This window comes from Centruroides vittatus, unplaced genomic scaffold, assembly GCF_030686945.1.
Source record: "Centruroides vittatus isolate TY-2023 unplaced genomic scaffold, ASM3068694v2 contig_988, whole genome shotgun sequence".
NCBI classification, from domain to species: Eukaryota; Metazoa; Arthropoda; class Arachnida; order Scorpiones; family Buthidae; genus Centruroides; species Centruroides vittatus.
This window is the reverse complement of record NW_027122657.1, coordinates 1-22482: the sequence shown is the minus strand read 5'-3', so window position 1 is coordinate 22482 and position 22482 is coordinate 1. Positions and strand designations below refer to the sequence as shown.

General features: G+C 34.9%; 2 protein-coding genes and 1 pseudogene across 2 annotated transcripts; 2 read left to right on the top strand and 1 right to left on the bottom strand.

Annotated features, from left to right (window-relative positions):
* Positions 1 to 2086: 2086 nt before the first annotated feature.
* On the top strand, positions 2087 to 3182 carry LOC136986053 (NADH-ubiquinone oxidoreductase chain 2-like; annotated as a pseudogene).
* Positions 3183 to 3545: 363 nt separating this feature from the next.
* Positions 3546 to 7662, top strand: LOC136986041 (uncharacterized). The gene is made up of 5 exons (XM_067283489.1): positions 3546 to 3744; positions 4167 to 4228; positions 4309 to 4410; positions 4491 to 4574; positions 7552 to 7662. The coding sequence occupies exons 1-5, from the start codon at positions 3600 to 3602 to the stop codon at positions 7612 to 7614; spliced, it is 456 nt and encodes a 151-aa protein (XP_067139590.1). The 5' UTR covers positions 3546 to 3599; the 3' UTR covers positions 7615 to 7662.
* An 11841-nt stretch (positions 7663 to 19503) lies between these two features.
* On the bottom strand, positions 19504 to 20738 carry LOC136986040 (uncharacterized). The gene has a single exon (XM_067283487.1). The coding sequence runs from the start codon at positions 20476 to 20478 to the stop codon at positions 19543 to 19545; it is 936 nt and encodes a 311-aa protein (XP_067139588.1). The 5' UTR covers positions 20479 to 20738; the 3' UTR covers positions 19504 to 19542.
* Between the last annotated feature and the right edge of the window lie 1744 nt (positions 20739 to 22482).

Here is a 22482-nt window from a genome sequence, read left to right as displayed (position 1 = left end):
ATAAGTTTATTTAGCTATAATAAGTCAACGTGAGACATGACGAATCGCACGAGACTAGTCGCCAACTATACCGCACAAATTGAAAATTCGCATAAAAAAATCGCACAAAAAAGACCGCATAAAAACAGGTTTGACTGTATATCTATTTTTTTGTATTAAATCTAAAGCTTATCGTCTTCTTTTATGATCCATATCTTCGCTTTACAAACAAATCCACGACGCATCACTCATCGCAAAATGAAACCAAAACTGAACAATGCTGGGCTGCAATTTTTAATCACATTTTTAATTAATCTAATTTTTAAGATAATATATGTTCTCCGCCTCAAATTAGTAGTGCCGGTCATTTATCTAACTTCTTTCAGGGGAAATTTTTGAATTGAAATAACGTGACTTGGGTTTTGAACCGGAAGTTCGTAAATAGTTAATTGGGGCCTCCTGCCCCTAGTTTAAGGAAAGACAGACGGACGACTGTGGGAATTTATAGGTTTGCAAATTTTTCAAGTTGCAGTCCAAAAACAAGTCGATCAGAAAACGAAACCAAAACTGCATGTAAGGTGAAAATCTACACCGAAAAAATGATTAAAATAAACTTTATATTAAATTTGTGTTTACTTTTGTCAAATAAAATGAATAAAACTACGACTATGGTGAAATAACTAGTCACTTCTCGACTTACGACGGGGTTCGGTTTCGCAACTTCGGACGAGGTGATCATAACTCGAGAAGTGATTGTAAAACAATGACTTGACTAAATGAAACGGCGACTAAAAAGTCCGTAATAACCATGGTTTGCGAGGACTAAAAAATAATCCGAAGTAGCAGGAGTCCGTTACAAGGAGTTTTATTGTTTTTTTTATAATTTTTTTACTTTTGGCCAGACCGACATCAGCAACCGTCCGTTATATCGAGCTTTTACTGTACAAAACCACGTGCGAACCTCAAGGTCAGTTTTAGCATTGAAAATAATGCAAAATTAAAACGTTTTCATATGTGGGTTTTGTATTTATTACTGTCCAGTTCTAAGTCTGAATTTTTCTTAAAATATTAATAATTCTCTGGTTCAAACATTTTTAATTTCAATTTTGGAAATTAATAGTAACATTTATTATTAAACAGAAATTCTAACTTGGATATTTAAAATTCGAAATTCCACATTAAAAATTCTATTTCCGTAAAATTTCAAACATTTAACATATCTTTTTCTATAATTCGGATAAACCACAGTAGATTAATAGTAAAAATGTAGAAAATACTAAAAAATTAAATGCAATGATACAAAGCGTTGGTAAAACTTTACAGCTCAATATGAAGTATCGAGTGAAGTCGGGTTAAATTACCAGATACCTTGCAATTAGAATTGGCCCTCGAATTGGTTTATTTTTGCGTCTTTAAGAGGCAACAGAATTGTTTACGAATGCATATTACTCCCTCGAGCTTCATTTAGTCTTGAAAAAGGGTCAAGCGCGTATGGACAATCTACGAAAGTACACGTGCATTTGTAAACAATTGTAGCACCCCTTAAAAACGCAAAAATGAATCAACCCAAGGGCCGTCTCTAGCTGCGTCGAATATATATACGAAGAGGGTTCTTGGTATTTAGTACGATTACAGACGAGTAGATGTTAGTATTTTAAATTTTTATTTTATAGACTGTTATATTGTTTTGTAATATTTTGTGCGACGCGGGCCGCACAATATACTAATGCGGGCCGCAGGTTGTCCATTCCTGCTCTGGACGATGTGTATATACTCCATATAGGAATTTTATTATGAAAAACGGGATAGTCCCCCGGGGGACTCGAGGAAGCACCGCGACCGAAAGTATTTCCCCCTATCCTCTAAGAAACGAAAATAAAAATAATTAGGGCTAATAAGCCCTAATTATTTTTATTTTCGTTTGAGAGTCATGATTGCTTGTTGGAAGGGTCACCCTTCCAACAAGCAATCAATATTTAATAATGAAGAGTGAGTTGCGATCATGACTCTCTAAAAAAAGAAATTTTACAAAGACTAGACAATTTTACAAAGAGATAGTTATAATAATATAAATAATGAATGTAACTATTTATTATATGGAGTAGAGATGAAGAAAAGGTAAAAAAAAATTATAAACTACAGGAAGATAAGATATAATACTGATATGATATGAGATTAAAACAGATGTGGACTACAGAAAGATAAGATATAATACTAATATGATATGCGGGTAAAACAGATGTGGACTATAGGAAGATAATATATAATACTTATATGAAATGGGGGAGCTCACCTCCCGATAGTAAGGTTGGGGTAGGAGGTGAGTATATAACTTATTCATTAACAAGAGTGTTACACGCTGGAATTTGGCTTCAGAGAAGCTTTTTTCATTGTTAATAGGGTGCCTGAGTAAAGGGAAATCTTGATGAGATTTATTATGTTTTATCTCCTATTTTAAGAGTAAGCTAAAGTAAGCTGTTGGGTTTCAACCTCAAAAATGTAAATTTCCTTAAATTGTCTTCTTTCATTTTGTTTGGCTCTGGTGTAATTGCAGGGAGTGTGATGACCATAAGAGCGTCTTTTTGGTATGTGGCCTGGGTTGGCTTGGAGTAAAATTTACTTTCATTTCTTTCCATCATTTTTTGAGGTGGACTGATGGAGAGAAATGAAAGCGGAATTAAGTATTTTTTTGCTCAGTTTTTGGCTTCTCTTTTAATTTTGGTGGGTTTATTGTTTCCTTTTTTTATTGCGGCTTTTGAGTTTTGTTTTATTGTTATGTTAGCTTTGTTTATTAAATTAGGGGCAGCTCCTTTTCATAGGTGATTTCCTTCTGTTGTTGAGGGGTTGGGATGATTTTCTTGTGCTGTTTTGTTGGCTCGGCGGAGGTTGGTTCCTTTATTTTTGGTTAGTGAATTTAATTTTTTTCAATTTGTTATTGTTTGTTCTGTTTTGGTTGGTTTTTATGGGAGGTTTAATCAGATTTCATTGAGAAAGATTTTAGCATATTCGTCTATTATGCATGTGGGGTGAATATTGGATTTTTCTTTTTCTTTGAATTTTAAAAATTATTTTGTTTATTTATTATTTTTTTAGAGTTGCTTTGGTGGCTTTTTTTGAGGGTTTGGGTGGTTCGTTTGAGACAATTGATGCCTTCTTTATTTGTAGTTAGGTTTTCTGCATTTATGTGATTGTTGAATATGTGAGGATCTTCGAAAGTCGTGCGAGAGCATTTGCTTGCTTCTATTCTTTTAGAAAGGCTGCAAGCTTTCATTCTTTTCTTTTCTTTTTTTATTTTTTCAATCTTAAAATTAAAATATAAACTAGATAAAATTCAATAGTATTTAAAAACTAATAATATATCTGAAAATATATATCTAGTTTAAATATTTAGCATTAAGGTATAATAAAACAGTCTCTCATAATTTAGTCAATCACTAAAAGTAAAGGAATCTGATAAAATAACGATATCAGTTAAGAAATGCATATGCAAATAAATTATTTTTTTAAGATTAAATATTTCTTATCTTTTTAGATGATCTGAAATTATAATTTTCTTGGTAAGGTAATAAAACAGATCAATTGTCACCTGATAAAATATATTACATAAATCAACGAACGAAATGGAAACTTCAATAAATTTGGCATTTATGCTAGTGTTATTTATGTTTGCTATTGTTTTCTCTCCAATTAATTCTATGGACGTTCCGAATGTTAGACCTAAAGATCCATATACAGAGCTTTCAAAGGCCTACGACATTTATTGTGGTAAGTGTTAATAATACGATTAACTTTTTGTAGTTCGTTTCATGTTTTACTCATAAATATTCATTATAATATTCTTATTATGCTTACAATAATCTACATTAGATTTAATGAAAATATATATTTTTTTTTTTTTTTTTTTTTTTTTGAAGTTCGTCGGATGTGAAATTTTTATTTAATAAATTAAGACATAGTCGCTCTGGAATTAATCCTGTTTTAAAGAACGTTTTTAATATTGGATGGCTGAGTAGCCTATAAAGAAAGGTCCGGTCATCTAAAAGAAAAATTGTTCTAGAACAAAAGAAAAAATGGAGATCGTCTAGGGAAGTAAAAAATGTTTCCAGAGCGACTATGTCTTAATTTATTAAATGAAAATATATTCATTTTTCGCGATTCTCATTTTTTTTTTTTTTTTTTTTTATTAGTAATGACTTGTCCCGGCAAAAGAAACGTTCGATATTGCTTAATTGAAAATAACTTGCAAGTTGTAAGTTTTCGAACATTGGCAAAAGTTTTATTTTATGAATGAATTTTCCAAACAATAACTTGTTATTATTTAATGTCTAGATGATAGAGCTCGGTAGAAACTGTGCTCAACAAATACAATTTTGCCAAACCTCAGAGGACTGTTGCGAGTTCGTTTGTGATATCCGACAGACAAATGGAACGGTATTCGTAATTCATTCGTATTTCTGAACATTGTCTTAATTATTACTTATTTCACAATTTAACGATATTTTTATTAATAGCTATACGACAAATTTCTGAAATGTTACAGTTCAGCTTTATATACCTACAGTTTGGACAATCCAAGTACTTATCCCATTCTTGAAGTAAGTACTACGGCAACTAGGCGATTCAATTTATTTATAGAAAATTTATTAAATCAATTATGGTATAATAACTAAAGCATTTAAAACTGGTTGAATTAGTTCAAGTAACAATACATGCAGTTTCATTTAATACTATGATGTGACACTTAACATTTAAATGTGCGACAGAAACATACAGAAACAATATATATTTTCTAATTTACTTGAAATTTGAAGTATTTTTGATATCTAATCTATATATATAATCGAGACGAGTTGATAATAATAATAATAATAATAAATGTCATATCATGCCAGAAACTATACAACACATGACTTCTGGTTTCAAGCTCTTGGCACAGACAGATTATCTACACAGACATAATCAAGTAGCAAATATAATACACCAAGAGCTTGCAAAGAAACACAAATTAGTAGACATCCACGAACCATACTACAAGTACATTCCACAGACAGTATTGGAAAACAACACGCACAAATTGTACTTCGACAGAGCCATAATCACAGATAAAACAATTTACCACAACAGACCAGACATCACACTCATTGACAAACACAATAAAATCACATATATTATAGACATATCCATTCCAAACACTCACAATTGTGGGAACGCCGAGAGGTAGGACGGAGTCGTACCTCCTTTTTGTCGGCGAACAGGTCGGTAAGACCCACCCCACTGTCAAGGATGGCTAAAATTTTTATGATATCCCGACTCGTCGGGATTGGGTAATTAATTGTCAGGTCGAGTGGAGGAAGTGTGTGGGTTCGACGATAAGGTTAAGGCGATATTCGAATAAACGGACCCAGGATGAAAACACATGACGATTTATTTAGACGGACAAACAAAATACAAAAATCTACCGCGTCCTGTCCCTAATCGCGGGAGAGAGAGAGTTCACAATTGTTGGGGGGTTTATACCTCTCTGATATCGACAACAATCGCAGAATGTTCTTCGGCTGGCGGCGGCTCTGGCGGTGGGCGGAAGGATCCGGCGTCTTCGGAATGGTCTTCGTATGGGACTCTCAATCGCCGGGACGTTCGTCTTCTTCGGACGTTCAGCCACCCCGTTCTTAGATATCTCCCTCCTTTATATAACCCCGGTCCCGTCCGCTACGATCACCAATCGCGACGGAGGGTGATGACTTGAGCTCCGTGACGCAGCGGTGGGATCCGGGGAGGAGGGAAGCGAGTTTGACGGCGGAAGACTGCACATCCTTTGACTTGTGATTGTTATCTTTGATTTTGATCGTTATCTCCCGAGGGGATTTGAAACAAAGAAATGTTAAAATCGGACCGGCTTAATTCAGTCCTCACACAATGTACAAAACACTTTCACTGGAAAAATCAGCAAGTACACAGAACTCGCCCAGGAAAGAAGGCATCTGTGGAGGATGGATAGAGTGCGTATTGTACTGTACCTGTCGTTCTCTCCTGTACAGGTGTGATACCACACACACTACACAAAAGCCTGGGAACATTACAATTGAATAGAAATACATACATCACACTACAGAAGGCCACAATATTGAATACATGCCATATTGTTAGGAAATTCCTGAATACTGACACTGACACACTTACTTAATATTAGTTTTGTTTTGGTTGCTATGCCTTGACTCAGGTTCGGCATAGTACACAGCCACCGTTGTCAACCGAGTGTAACCTGCTACACCCAACATAATAATAATCAGCGCAGAGCCCAAACGGTGAGGAGTTGAAAGTTGAAATTTGGTACACAGTTAGTTCTTAGTGTCACGAGAACGCACACTAAGAAGGGATTTTTCAAAATTTCTCCCCACGGGGGAGAGGGACAGTATTAAGGCTTAACTCAGTGTTACGTAGCAATGGAAGTGTTAAGTAACAATGGAAGTGTCAACAATGGACGTGTTAAGAGAAAGTGACGCGCAAGACGCAGATGCAGTTTTTTACGTTTTTGCGGGAAATCGAACATATTTTTAGACCTATCTAGAAATTCTGTAATTAGTCTGAAAACAGGGGGGACCAAATTCCTGCATTCTGTGAAAATGGGTAAGGTTGACTATAACGTAATAATCTTAATTTTCGCTAAGATAGTTAGGAGTTGAAAGTTGAAATTTGGTACACAGGGTACCAAATTTAAGTACCAAAGTGTTAAATAACAATGGAAGTGTTAAGTAACAATGGAGAACAAGAGAAAGCGACGTGCAAGATTTACGGGCGCTGGAGAAAAAAAAGAAAAGAAAAAGAGTAATATGTTAGAACATATTCAATTTTCAAATTTAAACAGATTAGTTCGGTTTTTCTCCACCTTTCTTCTTTAGAACATTCGATGAAAATCGAACAATATTAGAATATTCGATTTTCAAATTCGACCTGTCTTTAGAAATATTTAGTTTGTTGATGAAATTACTCTTTTTCTTTTGTGACTATAACGTAATAATCTTAATCTTCGCTATCGTTACAATTGCCCGAGCAAGACCGGGTCTACCTGCTAGTTTATTATATTATGAATAATGTACTGACAGTAAGATATAATGACTGATATGATTTTTATCCACATGACTTTTGAGGAAATTATAAAAAATATTATTAAAATATAAAATAGCTATGTTAATTTAGAAACACAATGTTTATACATTTTACAAATGTTAAATTTTTAGTTATATAACGGTTGCCATATTATATTATTTGTGTATGTTTACTAAATTTTTCAAATAGTAAAATATTTTCCTTGTTTATTCGACATATTCATTTAAACATTAAGGAAAAAGTACTGTACATTGAATTAATATTAGAATGAAAGAACTAAAAATCTTTTCTGAAATTCTCTATTCAAGTTTATATTTAAATCAAACAAATACTATCAGAAATTATATAAAATATTATTATATAAATTAAAATGAAATGATAATTTACCTTTTGTGCGTAAATCTAAATTAGTTTATAATAAAGATCAATAGAATTTATATATAATTGACGTTTTTCTCTTGTCAGAAATGTTTGGACTATGCAGATAAATGTGAAATGGAAGAAATTAAAGGTTTTTATCATCGTTGACAATTTTTCGAAACATTAAGTAAAACTAATCTTTATAATTCTTATTTAATGTATGACAAATTGATATAATTATATCGGTATATAAATTTATATTTTAAATTCTGAGTTAATTCAAATTGTAAAATTTTATTCAAGTTTTTGATGATTCATAATTTGCTTAAATAAAGTATTTTAATAACTTGACTTTTATTTATTTTGTTTAGTCAAAATGTAAAGTGGATATCACATGCAAAGAGTTTAACACATACAAGAAATATTTATATATAATCGTTAATTTCTTTTAGTTAAAAATATAAATTATTTTTAAATTTTCGTCAATAAGAAATGATTTTATTAAAAATTTCATAATTTTCGGTTATATTTAATTAAAACGCAAAGTGTTAAATTAATAAACAGTACGCGATGTTTTTGTCTTATAAATTATCTCCGTCCTTAGCTTATTTTTACAGCAATATGTTCATACGCAATGGTGTGAACTTTGTAATTACAAAACATCTTCCTTTATATTTGTTAGAATTAACGCGACAAAAGCTATTTTAATTAATTAATGCTTCCATTACTTTAAATATTTTATTAATATTAATATTTAATAAAAATATAAATACGACTTTTCTAAACTAGAAAAAGATATCAATTTGAAATTATCATCACAAAAAATAAAATTCAATCCAACCATTCTAACATATTCCGTATAGCTCCCAAACTTCATCTATGACGTCATTTAGGCCCGTACATAAAGGTGCGACTATGCTGATGCATGCGAGTAAATTTTTCGAGCGATTGACAAACGAGCGACAATATGTTGCGAGAAGAGGTAACGACGTTTCTCGCTCTTCTTAATTACGACCACATCGACGCGAGCAAACGAAAGTGGCGAGATGATGATGACGTCACACGTTTGCTTTGAAGCTATAAGTGAAATATCGCACATTGCGGAGATAAAAAGAAAATGGTTTCATTATGAGGTTACTGATAGCAAATAGCAAAGTAATCCTAATAATAAAAAAAACTTTTATTATTTGGATTACTACATGATGAACACGTAAAAAGAAATCGAAAATACTGTGTTCCTTCTCTCTGGAAACAACGAAAGGATAAATAACTTTATGATAATTTTCTAATAAAACAGAATTTATATCACTTTATGTATATTTATACCTTAAAAAAATAACAAACATCTTTTTATATATACATTGGATGAAATATACAAGAAACCATCGTACCAAGACGCAAGCACAGTATTTAACGAGAAGAGGCGAGACGCGTAAAAATATCAAACCCTGTCAGATATTTGCGAAAGCGAGAAATTCGCTCTCACCAGCGAGATTTCTCGCTTCTCGCTTGTGCATGGTTTTCCTCCGTTCTCAACCTGTCGCTCGTTATTATATTCGCAGCTGGATAGTCACACCCTAATGATGGTCCCCTGAACTATTTTCTAGGTCAGAGCTACAAGGTTTGAAAAGTGAACAGTAGTATTGACTACCCATTAATAGAACGTAAAATAAAAGAGTGACTTTTACATACTTAATACGTAAAATAAATAAGGTAACTTTTACATACTTAACTCTTATATTTGATAGAAACACACTTAAAATAACCTAAGCTAATGATAACATCTACAAATAGAAGTTATAAATCATTCTCTAAACGAATTTAATATTTTTTATATTCATAAACACAGGTTGATTATAGGCCGATGTGTTTACATAATGTGGGCTTACTTTCATAAAATAAATTCATTCCATTTGAAATCCGTCGATAATTTTAAATAAAAAATACGATATTTAATCGTTTTAAAGTTGTAAAGCTCTTAACGAATTAAATATAAATTAACTAGCAGATGAGACCCAATATCATCTGCTAGTTTAATTTATATTTAATTAGATGAGACCCAATATAATCTAGGACCTTAGATGTGTCCAGCCTTGTCCGAACAAAAATAAGAACACGAAACATTAAAATTATTAGATTATTTCCTACTCCAACCGTTTTATCATATTTTATTATAGTATTTGATTTATACAATAAGAAAGGTTATCTTACGTAACAGTTTATCCAATATCTCTTATAACTGAAGGCCCTCTAGTCCACATGGTACAGTTGCGTGACGTCACCAAAGTTGACCGATAGTCGCCATTTCGTCGTTATCGTTCGTACAAGTTCTTCTTTTGTTTAGTACTTTTTTGTCTTTTCTTAATATCTGAGAAGATGGTGTTTAAATGTCGAGCACCGAGGTGCCGAAGAAATCATAAAAACGCTCCAAGTGTTTTTACGTTTAAATTTCTTTCTGATTCCGATATTAGGAGAAAATGGATTGGTGCATTAGCAAGAGGAGATTTCGATCCAACTGCAAATACACGTGTAAGTTTATACTTATTCTATTCAATTCTAAAGTAATTAACATTTCTTAACATTAATTAAAGGTATGTATCATTTTATTGTCATGCAAATATGGCCAACCGATATTCCAAACAGCACTACATTAACGTCACCAAGGTAATTGAGATTATATCAAGTGGCTTTGACCTAATGACGTCATGCTCAGCTGACGATATATCGTCACCGACTATATAGGATGTTACTAAAATTCCATGTTTTGCTTTTTTATTTAAAATCGTATATTTGTATAGGTGTAGCCTAACCACGAAATACCGTATGGCAATTAGCTTATAATTAACGATTATGGCATTCATGAAAATTGGTCCACTCTCTCCGCTGGTGAGCCAAACTTCCATTCACACCATAAACGCCATTATTATAAACTAATATACTATTTTAGTTGTGTTTTATTTTTCTTCACGATTTGCACGTTTTTTTTTTTTTTAAATGAGAAATTCAAGTGTTTTAAGTCATTGGTTTAAGTGTTTTAAATAAAAAATACGATGTTTAATCGTTTTATAGTTGTAAAGCTCTTAACGAATTAAATATAAATTAACTAGCAGATAAGACCCAATGTCTACTATTATACTATTAACTATTATAAAAGGTTTGGAAAATTTTATACAGTCAAGTCCGCATAAGTCGACACCCCAAGGGGAAGTGGAAATGTGTCGAGTTTTCCGATGTGACGACTAAAGCGAAGTTGGAAAAAAAACCCACAAAACTACAATTAGGAAAATACAGTAGTGCGTTAAACAGAGTATAGGCTTACAATACACTGTGTCCCCCATTTACAATTACTCTGTAGATGAAAAACTGAAAAATTCGTTTAGTGTTGTTTGTTTTGAGCACTTAACTGTCTCGACTTTCTTTTTCAACGATCACGAACGCCTTGAAAACATCATCTTCGCAATTGTCAATCGTTAGCAAGTAACGTCTAAGGATTCTTAATGCCTCTATCGTGAGAAAATGCAAAATTGGATTCTGGTGTTACGTAGATGTAGATTGTGTATTTTCTTTTTGTTTATTTCTTTTTTCACATAAAAATACATAAAACGTTAAGGCATTTTTATTAATATGTATATTAAATATATATTATTAATATTAATATATTAAATATATTAATTATATATTAATAAATAAATAGACTCCCCCTCCTGAAAAAAAATGAGTTCGCACTACACGTGCTGAGTGAATTCATTTTTTTCAGGAGCGGTGACAACTTATTAGCAGTGTTGCCAAGTTAGGGTTTTTTATCCTAGATTTAGGGATTACTTTCGAGTCTAGGGGGAATTTAGGAAGAAGATTTTTTTATTGAAAAATTTAGTATGATTTTTTTTTCTTTTGAGAATTTTTAGGGATTACATTTAAAACTTAAAATTTTGCATTTACTTTGAGAATTTCTTAATTTTATCATTGCTGGCGTTGTTTTCACTTGAAATGGGGTCAACCAGCACTATAGACCAGTGTTTCTCAAAGTGGGCGATAACGCCCCCTTGTGGGTACTGGAGGCTTTCAGGGGGGCAGTAGAAGGCTCAAAGGAAATTAGAGGGCATTAAGGAAATCTAGAGGGGCGATGGCAGACAAATTCTATCTATAAAAATCTGACTATAATATATATATAATGCTGACAATCTATATATTTTTTAATTTTTATTGAAGCTCACAACCTGAATATTTCTAACACGTTGACTTATATTATAGCATGAATGAACTTATTATAGTAACATTATTGTATAAATATGCTAAAAATGAAAGTTCAAGAATGGCTACCAAGAATTTTGGCTGCAGAAGCAAATCTCTCAACTGTACCCAGAGTTATGGTCAGTTGTTCAACGATTTCTGATAGCATTCCCATCGTCGTATTTGTGTGAACGTGGATTTAGTGCTGCAGCAACGTTGCTAACTAAAAACAGAAATCGGCTGCAAGTTACTGAACGCGGCGACTTACAGCTGATTTTAAGTGAATTCGACCCTGATATTAACGAACTGGTCGAAATACTTCAGATTCATCCTTCACATTAGGGCCATTATGGGTTCGGCCAGGCCCACAATGGGGCGACCGGGTGGTGAGGGACGGGGCCCGACATATCCGAACGGACCACCCCCCGAAAAATTCCTGGGGATTATTCGACCCGTATCGGATTCGATCCCGGGTCCCCCAGAGCGGTAGGCTGCCACCTTTGACCGCTCGGCCATCCGGCCGTCAACATAAAATAGCTGATATGTCAATTTAGAAACACCAAGTTTATACACCTTATAAATGTTAAATTTTTAGTTATATAACGGTTGCCAAATTATATTATTTGTGTATGTTTACTAAATTTTTCAAATAGCAAAATATTTTCCTCGTTTATTCGACATATTCATTTAAACATTAAGGAAAAAGTACTGTACATTAAATTAAAATATTAGAATAAAAGAACTAAAAATCTTTTCCGAAATTCTCTCTTCAAGTTTATATTTAAATCAAACAAATACTATCAGAAATTATATAAAATATCATTATATAAATTAAAATGAAATGATAATTTACCTTTTGTGCGTAAATCTAAATTAGTTTATAATAAAGACCATTAGAATTTATATATAATTGATTTTTTTCTCCTGTCAGAGATGTTTGGACTATGCAGATAAATGTGAAATGGAAGAAATTAAAGGTTTTTATCATCGTTGACAATTTTTCGAAACATTAAGTAAAACTAATCTTTATAATTCTTATTTGATGTATAACAAATTGATATAATTATATCGGTATATAAATTTATATTTTAGGGGAATCGGGCCAGCTTTGGGATTCGCATAGTAAATAAATTTTAATGCAAAAAGAGGGATTTTCCTGATGTCGTTTAGTGACGACAAGGAGAAATTGGCGTTCATAACAGGTTAATACTGTAGCCCAAATCAAAAGGCGTTGTTCACTGGCTGGGACACCTAAAAATATTAAATGGGACTGTTGATGGACGGGTACTTGCGGTTGGGCTCTTTGTAAATGGGATATGATGTTGACTCTTCCTCCTTTTCACATGCAATTGATATCGGAAAGGGGGCAAGCCACCGGCCGGTAAGGGCAATCATTTTCATGAGTCTCTCTCTCTACTTCCCTTAACAAGGCGGTGCATCCATATTGGTTGTTGCCACAATGAAGTAATAATGTTGCCGCTATTTGCTCCACCACAAGGCTCCGTTTCTATCCGAGAGGCTCTCTACATGTGTGACACGTGAAGATTCTCGGCCTGCACTGAGAACAAACAATGTGGCCATCGGTACACTGATATACCGGCGGCTGAACTATATTATAGCAAATCGGGCAGCTTACTAATGCAGCCAACGCGGAGTCTTGCTCGGGGGCGGCAATGATTTCTGAAAGGGAAAAAGGATATGTGAGAAGACGGAGAAAAGCATTATTTAATTTAATTTGACAATTAATGTACAAGAGCTATATTTATATGCGTGAGTTAAATTTGATTTTTCTTCTTTTTTTATAACAAAACAAATGTTTATTAAAGTCAAAAAATTTAGCTACAGTTCTAACTCTCAATTAGGCGTAGGGGGAGCCCAAGAGAGATTTTACATAAATCATTTTCATACCTCTTAAAAATCTCTGAGGAAACTTTTGACGTGATTCCGGAATAAGGTACTTGATATCCACAAGCCACTAGGTCAAATTTTCGCGACTGCGATGAACAATTAATTCGCGGCTCGTCCACAACATGCTCGACTGGCAGATCGAAATAAGATTCCCCTGGGGGGAAAGACGCGGTTTTTACAGATTCGTCGTGGGAACTAAGTCACGAGATCGTTGTCAGGACGGAAGAAAATGATGAACTCGGATGTTAAGTATAAATTTTATGATGTTACAGCGTGAGACCGGTTGCTTTAATAGGAAAAATTATAAAATTTCCCACGAATTCTGTTGTTCGCTTTCCAAAATCGTAAGAATAATTAATTTGGAAAAACTAGATAAAATTCCGAATTTCACATAAACCTCCGATGAACTGCGCAAAAAGGCGGGAAAACATCCCTTTTTATGAGGAACGGACGGCTTTTGTAGACGGCCAAGTAACGTGTGCAAAAGCTGCATCTGAATAAGACAAGAGTCGGCCGTCTAAGGGAAGTTCAACTTCCTTTTTCTTTCAGAAACGAAAGCATTGTACATCCGTTGATAAAATTTTGTTGTGGTTAAAAATATTATTTCTAATTAAATTTAAAATAATAATTTCACAAATTAGCCCTAAATCTCGACCCTAACGTGAGATCTTCACATATAGTATATTTTATAATTGGTTACTATAAGTTAAAATTTATACTTTTATATATTTTGAAAGCAGTAAATGTTAATATTACTTAATTAATATATCAAACTATAGTGTATAAAGTTTAATTTCTTCAAAGCTGCAGCTTACATTGTATATATAAGAAATAATGTTTATTCAAAATTCTTGTTAAAAATTACATTTAAAAAGTGTAACATGCATATACTAATCTCCATATTTATATTCAAAGCTATCATTTTCATTTATACATATGCGAATGAAACTTATTTCAGAAACAATGTTCATGCTATAGGTACTTACTTTAAATTTTAACAAAAAAGCAATTATATTAATAAATAGTTAAGGTAATTATTTTTAAGCAATACAACAACATAGTTTATTAACATTAAAAAGCTACTTACTTTTTCTGCAGATACAGCATTTTTCTTAAAACACTGGCTCTAGCGTATCTCGTAATTCATTACATATATAGATGGTTTCGGAAGACGATAAAGTTATTTAAACTGTGTATCATTCAACCGAAAAGCATCAGCTCGAACATCAAACTGAGATTCGCGACGTCAAATTCTAATTTCCTTTCTCTCCAATTCTTCGTGAAGTAAAATTATTCTTATACCGAAAGACGCCATGTTATTTTCCCTTTCGTTACGTTCCTAATGGCAGCTCAAGAGTGACCGATAACATAAGCTTAGTTATCGCACGTGACTATCGGCACCGGAAACGAAACGTACGGCTCGGAATAGCATTTTCACAGATGATTAAACGCGAATCACGTGGTACCGATAGGAACTGGTTTTTATCGTATTCGTTAGCTTAACGATATTACTCAAAATAGGTCCCCTGGATAGAATCATTGGAAGCATTATACGATATTTTGGTGTGTAGCCGCGTGAGGTGGGTGCTCTGTAAAGCTCATGCGCGAATGCGTATAATCTGGTTGCTTTACATCATGGGTCACCAAACTACCACCCGCGGGCTGGATCTGGCTCGCGAGGTCAGTTCATCCGGCCCGCTGCCGCACTGTGCCAATGGAAATATCATACGTAGATTGTAGATGAACTTACTATGTAGAAAAAACTAAAATAAAAGTAAGTAAAAATGCCGAATTGGTCCAATTTGATTAATATATTTAACAATAATATAATTTTTAGGAAAATCAGTGAAACGAAAATTTCGGCGACTTTTTGCGACTTTTGATATGAGAACATTTTTTGTGTATGTATCTGCAATGAAGTTCCTAAGAAAAGCGATTACGAGCTCGCTGCAGCGATCGTGTTTGTGTGCTGGTAAATAAATATATTAGTGTTCTTTATTTTCTGAACAAAACTTTATTGAACAAAATGATTACGTGGTCCGTGCTTGTCATTCTCTCGGTTATTTGGTCCGCTGTGAAAAAGTTTAGTGTCCCCTGCTTTACACCATTCAAGTATTTTTGGCCATGAAAGCTGTCGCGTAATCGACAATACAACGCTTCCATTGGAAAGATGTATGTACGAATTTATTTTCGAATCTACAATAGCAATCTTATCCCTTTTTTCAAATGTAATACAGTAATTTGTAATAAGTTACATATTATCTTATTACAAATTAGCGGTTATAAAAAATATTAATTTTAATTAATTCAAAGTATGTTAAAATAAAAAATAATCGCACAATATGTATATATATTTTAGAAAATAAAAAGGAAGCGGTGCTTCCACAGCTTTCATGGACAGCACGTTACTGGTCAAAACCATTCCTTTATCGTACGAGTTGACTATTAAACGAATTCCACTCAGATCTTTCTGCAGCTGGTTTTAATTTCATTCGTCGATAAAACTTTGTATTCATGCAATTTGCATCGTGGGATATAGACTTCAGGGAAACAAAAGTTATTTTACATTTGCGTCACTACGCAAAAATACAGCGCTTCAAGTATAAAAACCTGTATGCCACTAAAGCAAAATGTTATTTTACACTTTATTATATACGTATTATTTAATACGCGAGCCACTTGCATCATTTACTTAGAAGCGTACGATCTCTTAATCAATTGTTGCACACGTCATTTCAATAAGAATATTGGCTTTATACTGTGAAGATCTTTAAAATCGCGTCGAAATCGTGATTATTTACAAAATCGCTATGTTGGGGAATTTCGGAAGTTCAACCGGATCGAGAACACGTGTCGGGCAGTAAACTCGACCGAAGTGAAGCACTTGTGTTACAGTGGCGTGCCGTGACATTTGATGTAAGAGAAGCTGTGTTTCCGTAAGAAGCCGACATACAGGGGCAATCAATTAATTGCGCGTCAGGGCCCGTTCGTCAGTGGCATAGCGTAGTGGGGGCGGCAGCGGTGGCCCGCGCCGGGCCGCACTTTTAGGGGGTCGGCATTTTTTCACAATAAATAATAATAATATCTTGTAAAAATTTGAACCATTTCATTTCATATTTTTGTCACACCTACGATTCGGACCGATTGAAATGAGCACGGAATTTTTCATTACTTATTCTGTGACGAAAATGGAGAATCTCCTTTCTTTAAATGAATGTATAATAATGATATTTTGCTCGTTGTAGCGACCGACAATACCGTCTGTACTCACTTGTAGGAATTCCTCGTATTTTATTTAAGGGGGCGAAATTTTAAGAGTGCAGCGAAATTTTTTTCTGCCCGGCTACTGACACCCACGCTACGCCACTGTGTCAGGTTAAGCAAAGACTTTCATTCTTTCTTGACGATTTTTCTCCTGGGATTATCTTTTAAACTTTTCCTATTTTATTCAATTTTTAAAAAATATCTTTTCGTCTGTTTGTAGGCCACCTCCCATTTGTCAAATGTCTTATTTTTTGTTCAAAGTTTCCTGTGTATACTTTCCAAGGTCATTTGTTTTATATGCCCAGAGTGAAATACGAAGTACACAAATTTTACTTAAATATAAATAGCTTCAAATATGATTTCAGTTATAATATGATCAATATGCTTAGTTCAATCCCAAACTTCCTCAATGTAAGTCAAAAGTTTGGGAAATAGAGAAAGTTTAGCTTTGATAGATGACACGAACTCCTCCAGTGTATTCAAGGGCAGATCTACATAGAGACTGATAAGGCTTAAGCCCTGAATTCCAAGTGTCAAGGGCACACAAAAATTGAATTATTATCATAAATTTTTAATACTTTTTCATTAACAATGAGTACTTATCGTATAGTAAAAAATAGTTAATATAATAATATTGATAATAATTTATAGTATTATTTGTTTTATTGTAATTGATGTAACGTAATTGGTCAGGTCACCAAGTTGCAATTTTAAACCCAAATTTAAAAATTCTTAATCGAACAAAAAATGGGGCTGCATTGGACTTGAATAAGCCCTAGGCCTCGAAAAACTAGATCCGCCCTGAGTGTATTTGGACTGATTTCGTACACTATCTTCAAGATATATCTATGACAATTTCAAGGATTTAATTTTTTGTACCACGGAAAACATTTTGATACAAAGATGGTTGAAATTAAGCGCAAACACATCTTAATATAAGACGATTTATTCGAACGAGATTTGAGTAAGGAACCGTCCATAAATTACGTAAGGTATTTTGGAATGGGTGGGGGTCAAGGATTTCTTACGATTTCTTACTCAGGGGTAAAGGGTAATAGATCTTGTCTTACGTAATATATTGTTTTTACTTTTTGATCTCGTTGAGTGGTGAAGTTTTGAATTTGGCTTTAATTTGGCGGTTTCTATTAAGAACGCCCGTTGTACTAACGCCATCAGATGTGACATGATAGAATAATAACGCTAGCAGACTCATTCTCTACACATTTTTTATCATGGGAGAAAGGCCGGGTAGAAGTGTCGAACCGTTTTTTTTTTTTTTTATTTGAATAAGTGCTTTTCTCCTATGGGTTATAACACTAAGAATACATAAACCGAAATTCATGATTCAAAGTAAACATAAAATTAGTATTCGATTTTTAGTGAAAACTAAACTGTAAAACTAGAAATTAGAAAGTATAAATAATCTTATCTTCCATATTTTTTAACATAATTGTAAAAAGTATCAAACAGTGGCTACCGAACAAGCTTATCGAGTGGACATGGCCACCTAATACCAAGCGTAAAGATTTTTAATTTCAGAATAAATCTATCTTGATCGTAAATTAAACAATGATAGATCACATGGTCGACGGTGTCTAGGTTTCCTGTAGAGCAAAAGCAAGAGGCAGTTTCTGTCTGGTTATACATGCTCAGTAAGTAGTTGAGCAGTAGCAAACGTTAAATCTCTAAGTAATAACGAGAACCTGCATTCAACGCTAGGAAAATAATCTTATTCTACCAGTTTTACTACTCAACTATTGTTAATTCCACTTTTGCATAGCGTTGTCATAAATATAATATTTAAGGCTGCTGCGTGAGAGAGGGTTGCGAGTGTAGTCCAAGTCAATGTCCTTTGCAGCTGACTTCGCCTGAAAGTCGGCTTTTCATTTCCTAGGATGCCAGTATGGCCACAAACAAACATAGAAGTAGTTTATTTACAAGAGTTTTAATATGTTTCTGGATGTATGTGATTTTTTTGCTATTGAAATTGGTATTTATTGGAAATTTTAGGACGGACTAAAAATCACTGTAAATGTTGATAGACAGAGTTTTGTTTGGTAGTGAAGTGACCCACTAAACAGCTTGGTAGACAGCATCTTCTTCAGCTTGATGTGAGGGTATCTTCTAACATATTTTGGGCAAAATATGTCAGTTTGGAGGAAGCTACAGATACTTGAGCGGACATGAAGGGGGCTTTTGGACCCATCTGTGTAGATATTAATGTCTGCATGGTTATCCGTGGAGGAATGTACCCTGGGAATAACCTTGTTTATAGGGTGATGATCACAGATAGGGTAATTGCAATATGGTAGCATTTAAACAGCCGTGGATTGGAGTAGAGACTGTTGTCGAGCTTTGATGTTTGTAGTTCTGATATAGTAGTCAAATAATCTTTATTCTCTGGCACCGCTGAGCACAGCCAGGCAGAAATACAAAAAGTACATAGTAGATACATGCCGTTAGTCATACAAGGGATACAATAAAATGGCAGAGAAAAGGGAAATAAAATAAAATAACATAAATGAATTAAAATAAAAAAGAATAAAAATTAAATAAATGATTAAAAAAAATAAAAGTGCACTATAACTAAAATAAAATTACTGTACATCAAAGTCTAAATGCTGTAATAGCAGAGCAAGGCATGTAAAAACATTGGCATCAAGGCTAGAGTGAATCGGATCACAAGAGAGCAGGTCAACGGATCCCACATCTAATGGAGTAGAGTGCAACAAATTTCTTTAACAAGTTAAAGTTGCTGTTGTTTTGTAGAAAAAAATCAGGCTTTACTGGCCAGTCTAGATTGCTTATATTGGCATGCTGCATGCACTGATGCCTAATGTCATCCAGCATAGGACAGTTGTATAAATAGTGCATGACACCGTCCCGCACCCCACAGAGCTGACAGCAGTCAGAATTAGAATGGTGAAACCTTTTCAGGTAAGCACGAAAGCGCCCGTGTTCAGTCAAAAATTGGACTAAATCATGTGTGGGTTGAATCCATTTGCTTTGAATACGTTCCTTGACCTTTGGGATAAAACGTCTTGTTATGTGTTGTTCTGGGATCTTGTCCCAATCCAGTTGCCAGGTCTCCAAGGCATTGTCCCAGATAAGGTATTTAAGTCTTGACTTAGGAATGAGATTGTAGGCAGGAGGGGTATCAGGATTAGGCGTTGCGTTTCGTGCCAGAAAGTCAGCCCGTTCATTACCCGGAATGCCGCTGTGTCCTTTGATCCAATTGATGGCATATTTGTTAAAAGACGTAGAAGCTGCAGCGAAGATGTCGTTCGCAACAGGGTGAGTGTTATCTTTATTCCCCAAAACAGCAACAGTCGCAGCACTGTCTGTGAAGATGTTTATCAGTTTGTTCACAAAGTTAGTGTTGCACCAGTTGATTGCCATCAGCACAGCAAAGATCTCAGCTTGGAAGACAGAGCATTCTGGGTGTAGAGCAAAGGAATTATTGTAGACCTCTTCACCGGCCTGAAAGATCACAAAGGCACTTGCCGTGCCATCCGTCGATTTGGATCCATCTGTAAAAGCTTCAATCTCTGTAGAGGTAACGCGAGGAGAGAGTCCCTTCCTTAAAGCAGGATGTGGGAGTGTAGATACAGGCCTGTCTAATTCAAACATGGTGGCATTAAAGATGGTTCCATTAATATCAACATCCCTGCCCCTAGAGATACAGAAACGTTTGCTATTAAATTGGAGAAACTGTAGGATGGGGAGCTTCCCAGCCACAACAGGGAGGGCTGCATTTGAAACAGTGGAATAGCACCTGGTAAGTCGTAATAAGGCAATCCGTTGTGCAGACCTCAGAAGCCGATGGTTATGAGATTGAGAGGCAGCAGCGCTCCAAACAGCAGATGCATATGAAATGGTTGGTAAAAACAGGCAATCATATATGGCATTAGTTGCCTCAAGACCGAGGCCCCAATTACATCTAGCGACCCTTAAAAGACCATTAAAGGTCAAGTTACTTCGACTAGTAATGTGTTTTATATGCTGTTTCCAAGAGAGTTTATGATCAATCACAACCCCAAGGAAAGTGAGATGACTTACAACCTTTATCGATTCATTACGAAACCTGATACAAGGTACACGTCTGTAAAGATCGGAGGCACCCGGAGAGGAGAAAACGATTCCCTTAGTTTTTGCCATGTTAAAACTGAGTTTATTACTCATACCCCAGTTGTACACTTTCTTAAGAATGTCAGTAGCTGCCCTTTCTATGTAGTTTCTTGATGGAGCAGGAAAAACCAAGAAGGCATCGTCTGCATATGCATAGACACGACATTGGTAGCCGAAATCAGTACGGAAGAAGTTATCGAATAAAATATCCCAGAACAGGGGCCCACAAACAGACCCCTGTGGACAGCCACGTTGTAGCTTACGTGTAAATTGAAGATGCCCCAGAGAGATAATTGCTTCTCTATCCTCAAAATAATTAGCAGCAAGATGGAATAAGTTAGCCGGACAATTGCTCTCACCCAATCTGCGTAAAATTTGCGGCCACCAGGCCGAATTGAATGCATTTTTCAGATCTAGGCTGAGGCCAAAGACAAATTTGTTGCTTCGTAGCAAATGTTTGATGTGCCCAACTAAGTCCATCAATGCATCAACAGCTCCACGCTGGCACCGGAAACCATATTGGGAATCATGGAACAGTCCTCTGGATTCCCAAAACCAATAAATGCGATTAAAAAGGAGCCTATCTAAGATCTTCCCCAAGATTGACAACAAGGAGATATTTCGCATGTTTTGAATGTCAACAGGTTTTCCCCGATTTTTCGGAATTAAAACAAAAAGAGCCCTCTTCCATGGCTGAGGGAAGATACCGAACTTGAGGCAAAAGTTGAGAATGCTGAGAAGTAGATCTGGGCAGGTTTTCCATATTGTTAGAATAATGTCTTTGTTTATCCCATCTAGACCCGTGGCTTTGTTCCTTGGGAGACGGTTTATAGAGTCATTGACCTCAGAAAAGGTAAAAGGCGGGTCATCCTCTGAGAGCTCACCATCATTCCTGCATCTTCTAATTGCAGAGTGCTCGGGAGTGTCCTCCACGAGGGAGTCAGAAGGACAGAAATAATCGAAAAGGCCGGAAACTGTGGTCTCAAGACTGGCAGGGCTGTCAATATTACTACTAAAAAAACTAGGAGTTTTGAGTTTGTTTACACATAGCTTATATATAAACCCCCATGGGTCTTTACCTGCACCTGCGCAGAAGGACTTCCAAGAATCAAGTTTTGCCTTCTTAATGGCCTCCTTATACCCTCTCTGGTAAGAGAGGTACTGCATTCGCAGTTCCTCCCTCCTTTGATCATGACATCTCTGAAATACCCTGCGCAGTCTGTTGTTGTTCTGGCGCATAAGAGATAAATCCGAATTCCACCATGGAGTTATCCGTTTTTTGTTCTTCCTCCTAGGAATGGATTCCACGCATGCAGAAGAGATTTGGATAATAGCTGACTCAATATAGGCTTTGGCCTCAGTATGTGATACAATCCTAGATGAAGGTCTGCCGATTTGCTGAATAGTGTCCTGAAATTTGCACCAATCAGCTGCCTTGGTATTGAAAGCATTCTTATTGTTCGAAGCTTCTGCAACCTGCAAATTATTGCAGCCTAGATTATAGGT

What these genes read in the sequence shown, in the direction of transcription:
- LOC136986041 (XM_067283489.1), top strand. Translation starts at nt 3,600, where the DNA reads ATGGAAACTTCAATAAATTTGGCATTTATGCTAGTGTTATTTATGTTT. An exon ending in GGCCTACGACATTTATTGTG is followed by an intron (nt 3,745 to 4,166) that starts GTAAGTGTTAAT and finishes TTTTTTTATTAG; the next exon opens with TAATGACTTGTCCCGGCAAA. An exon ending in TCCGACAGACAAATGGAACG is followed by an intron (nt 4,411 to 4,490) that starts GTATTCGTAATT and finishes TTTTATTAATAG; the next exon opens with CTATACGACAAATTTCTGAA.
- LOC136986040 (XM_067283487.1), bottom strand. Translation starts at nt 20,478, where the DNA reads ATGTTTGAATTAGACAGGCCTGTATCTACACTCCCACATCCTGCTTTA.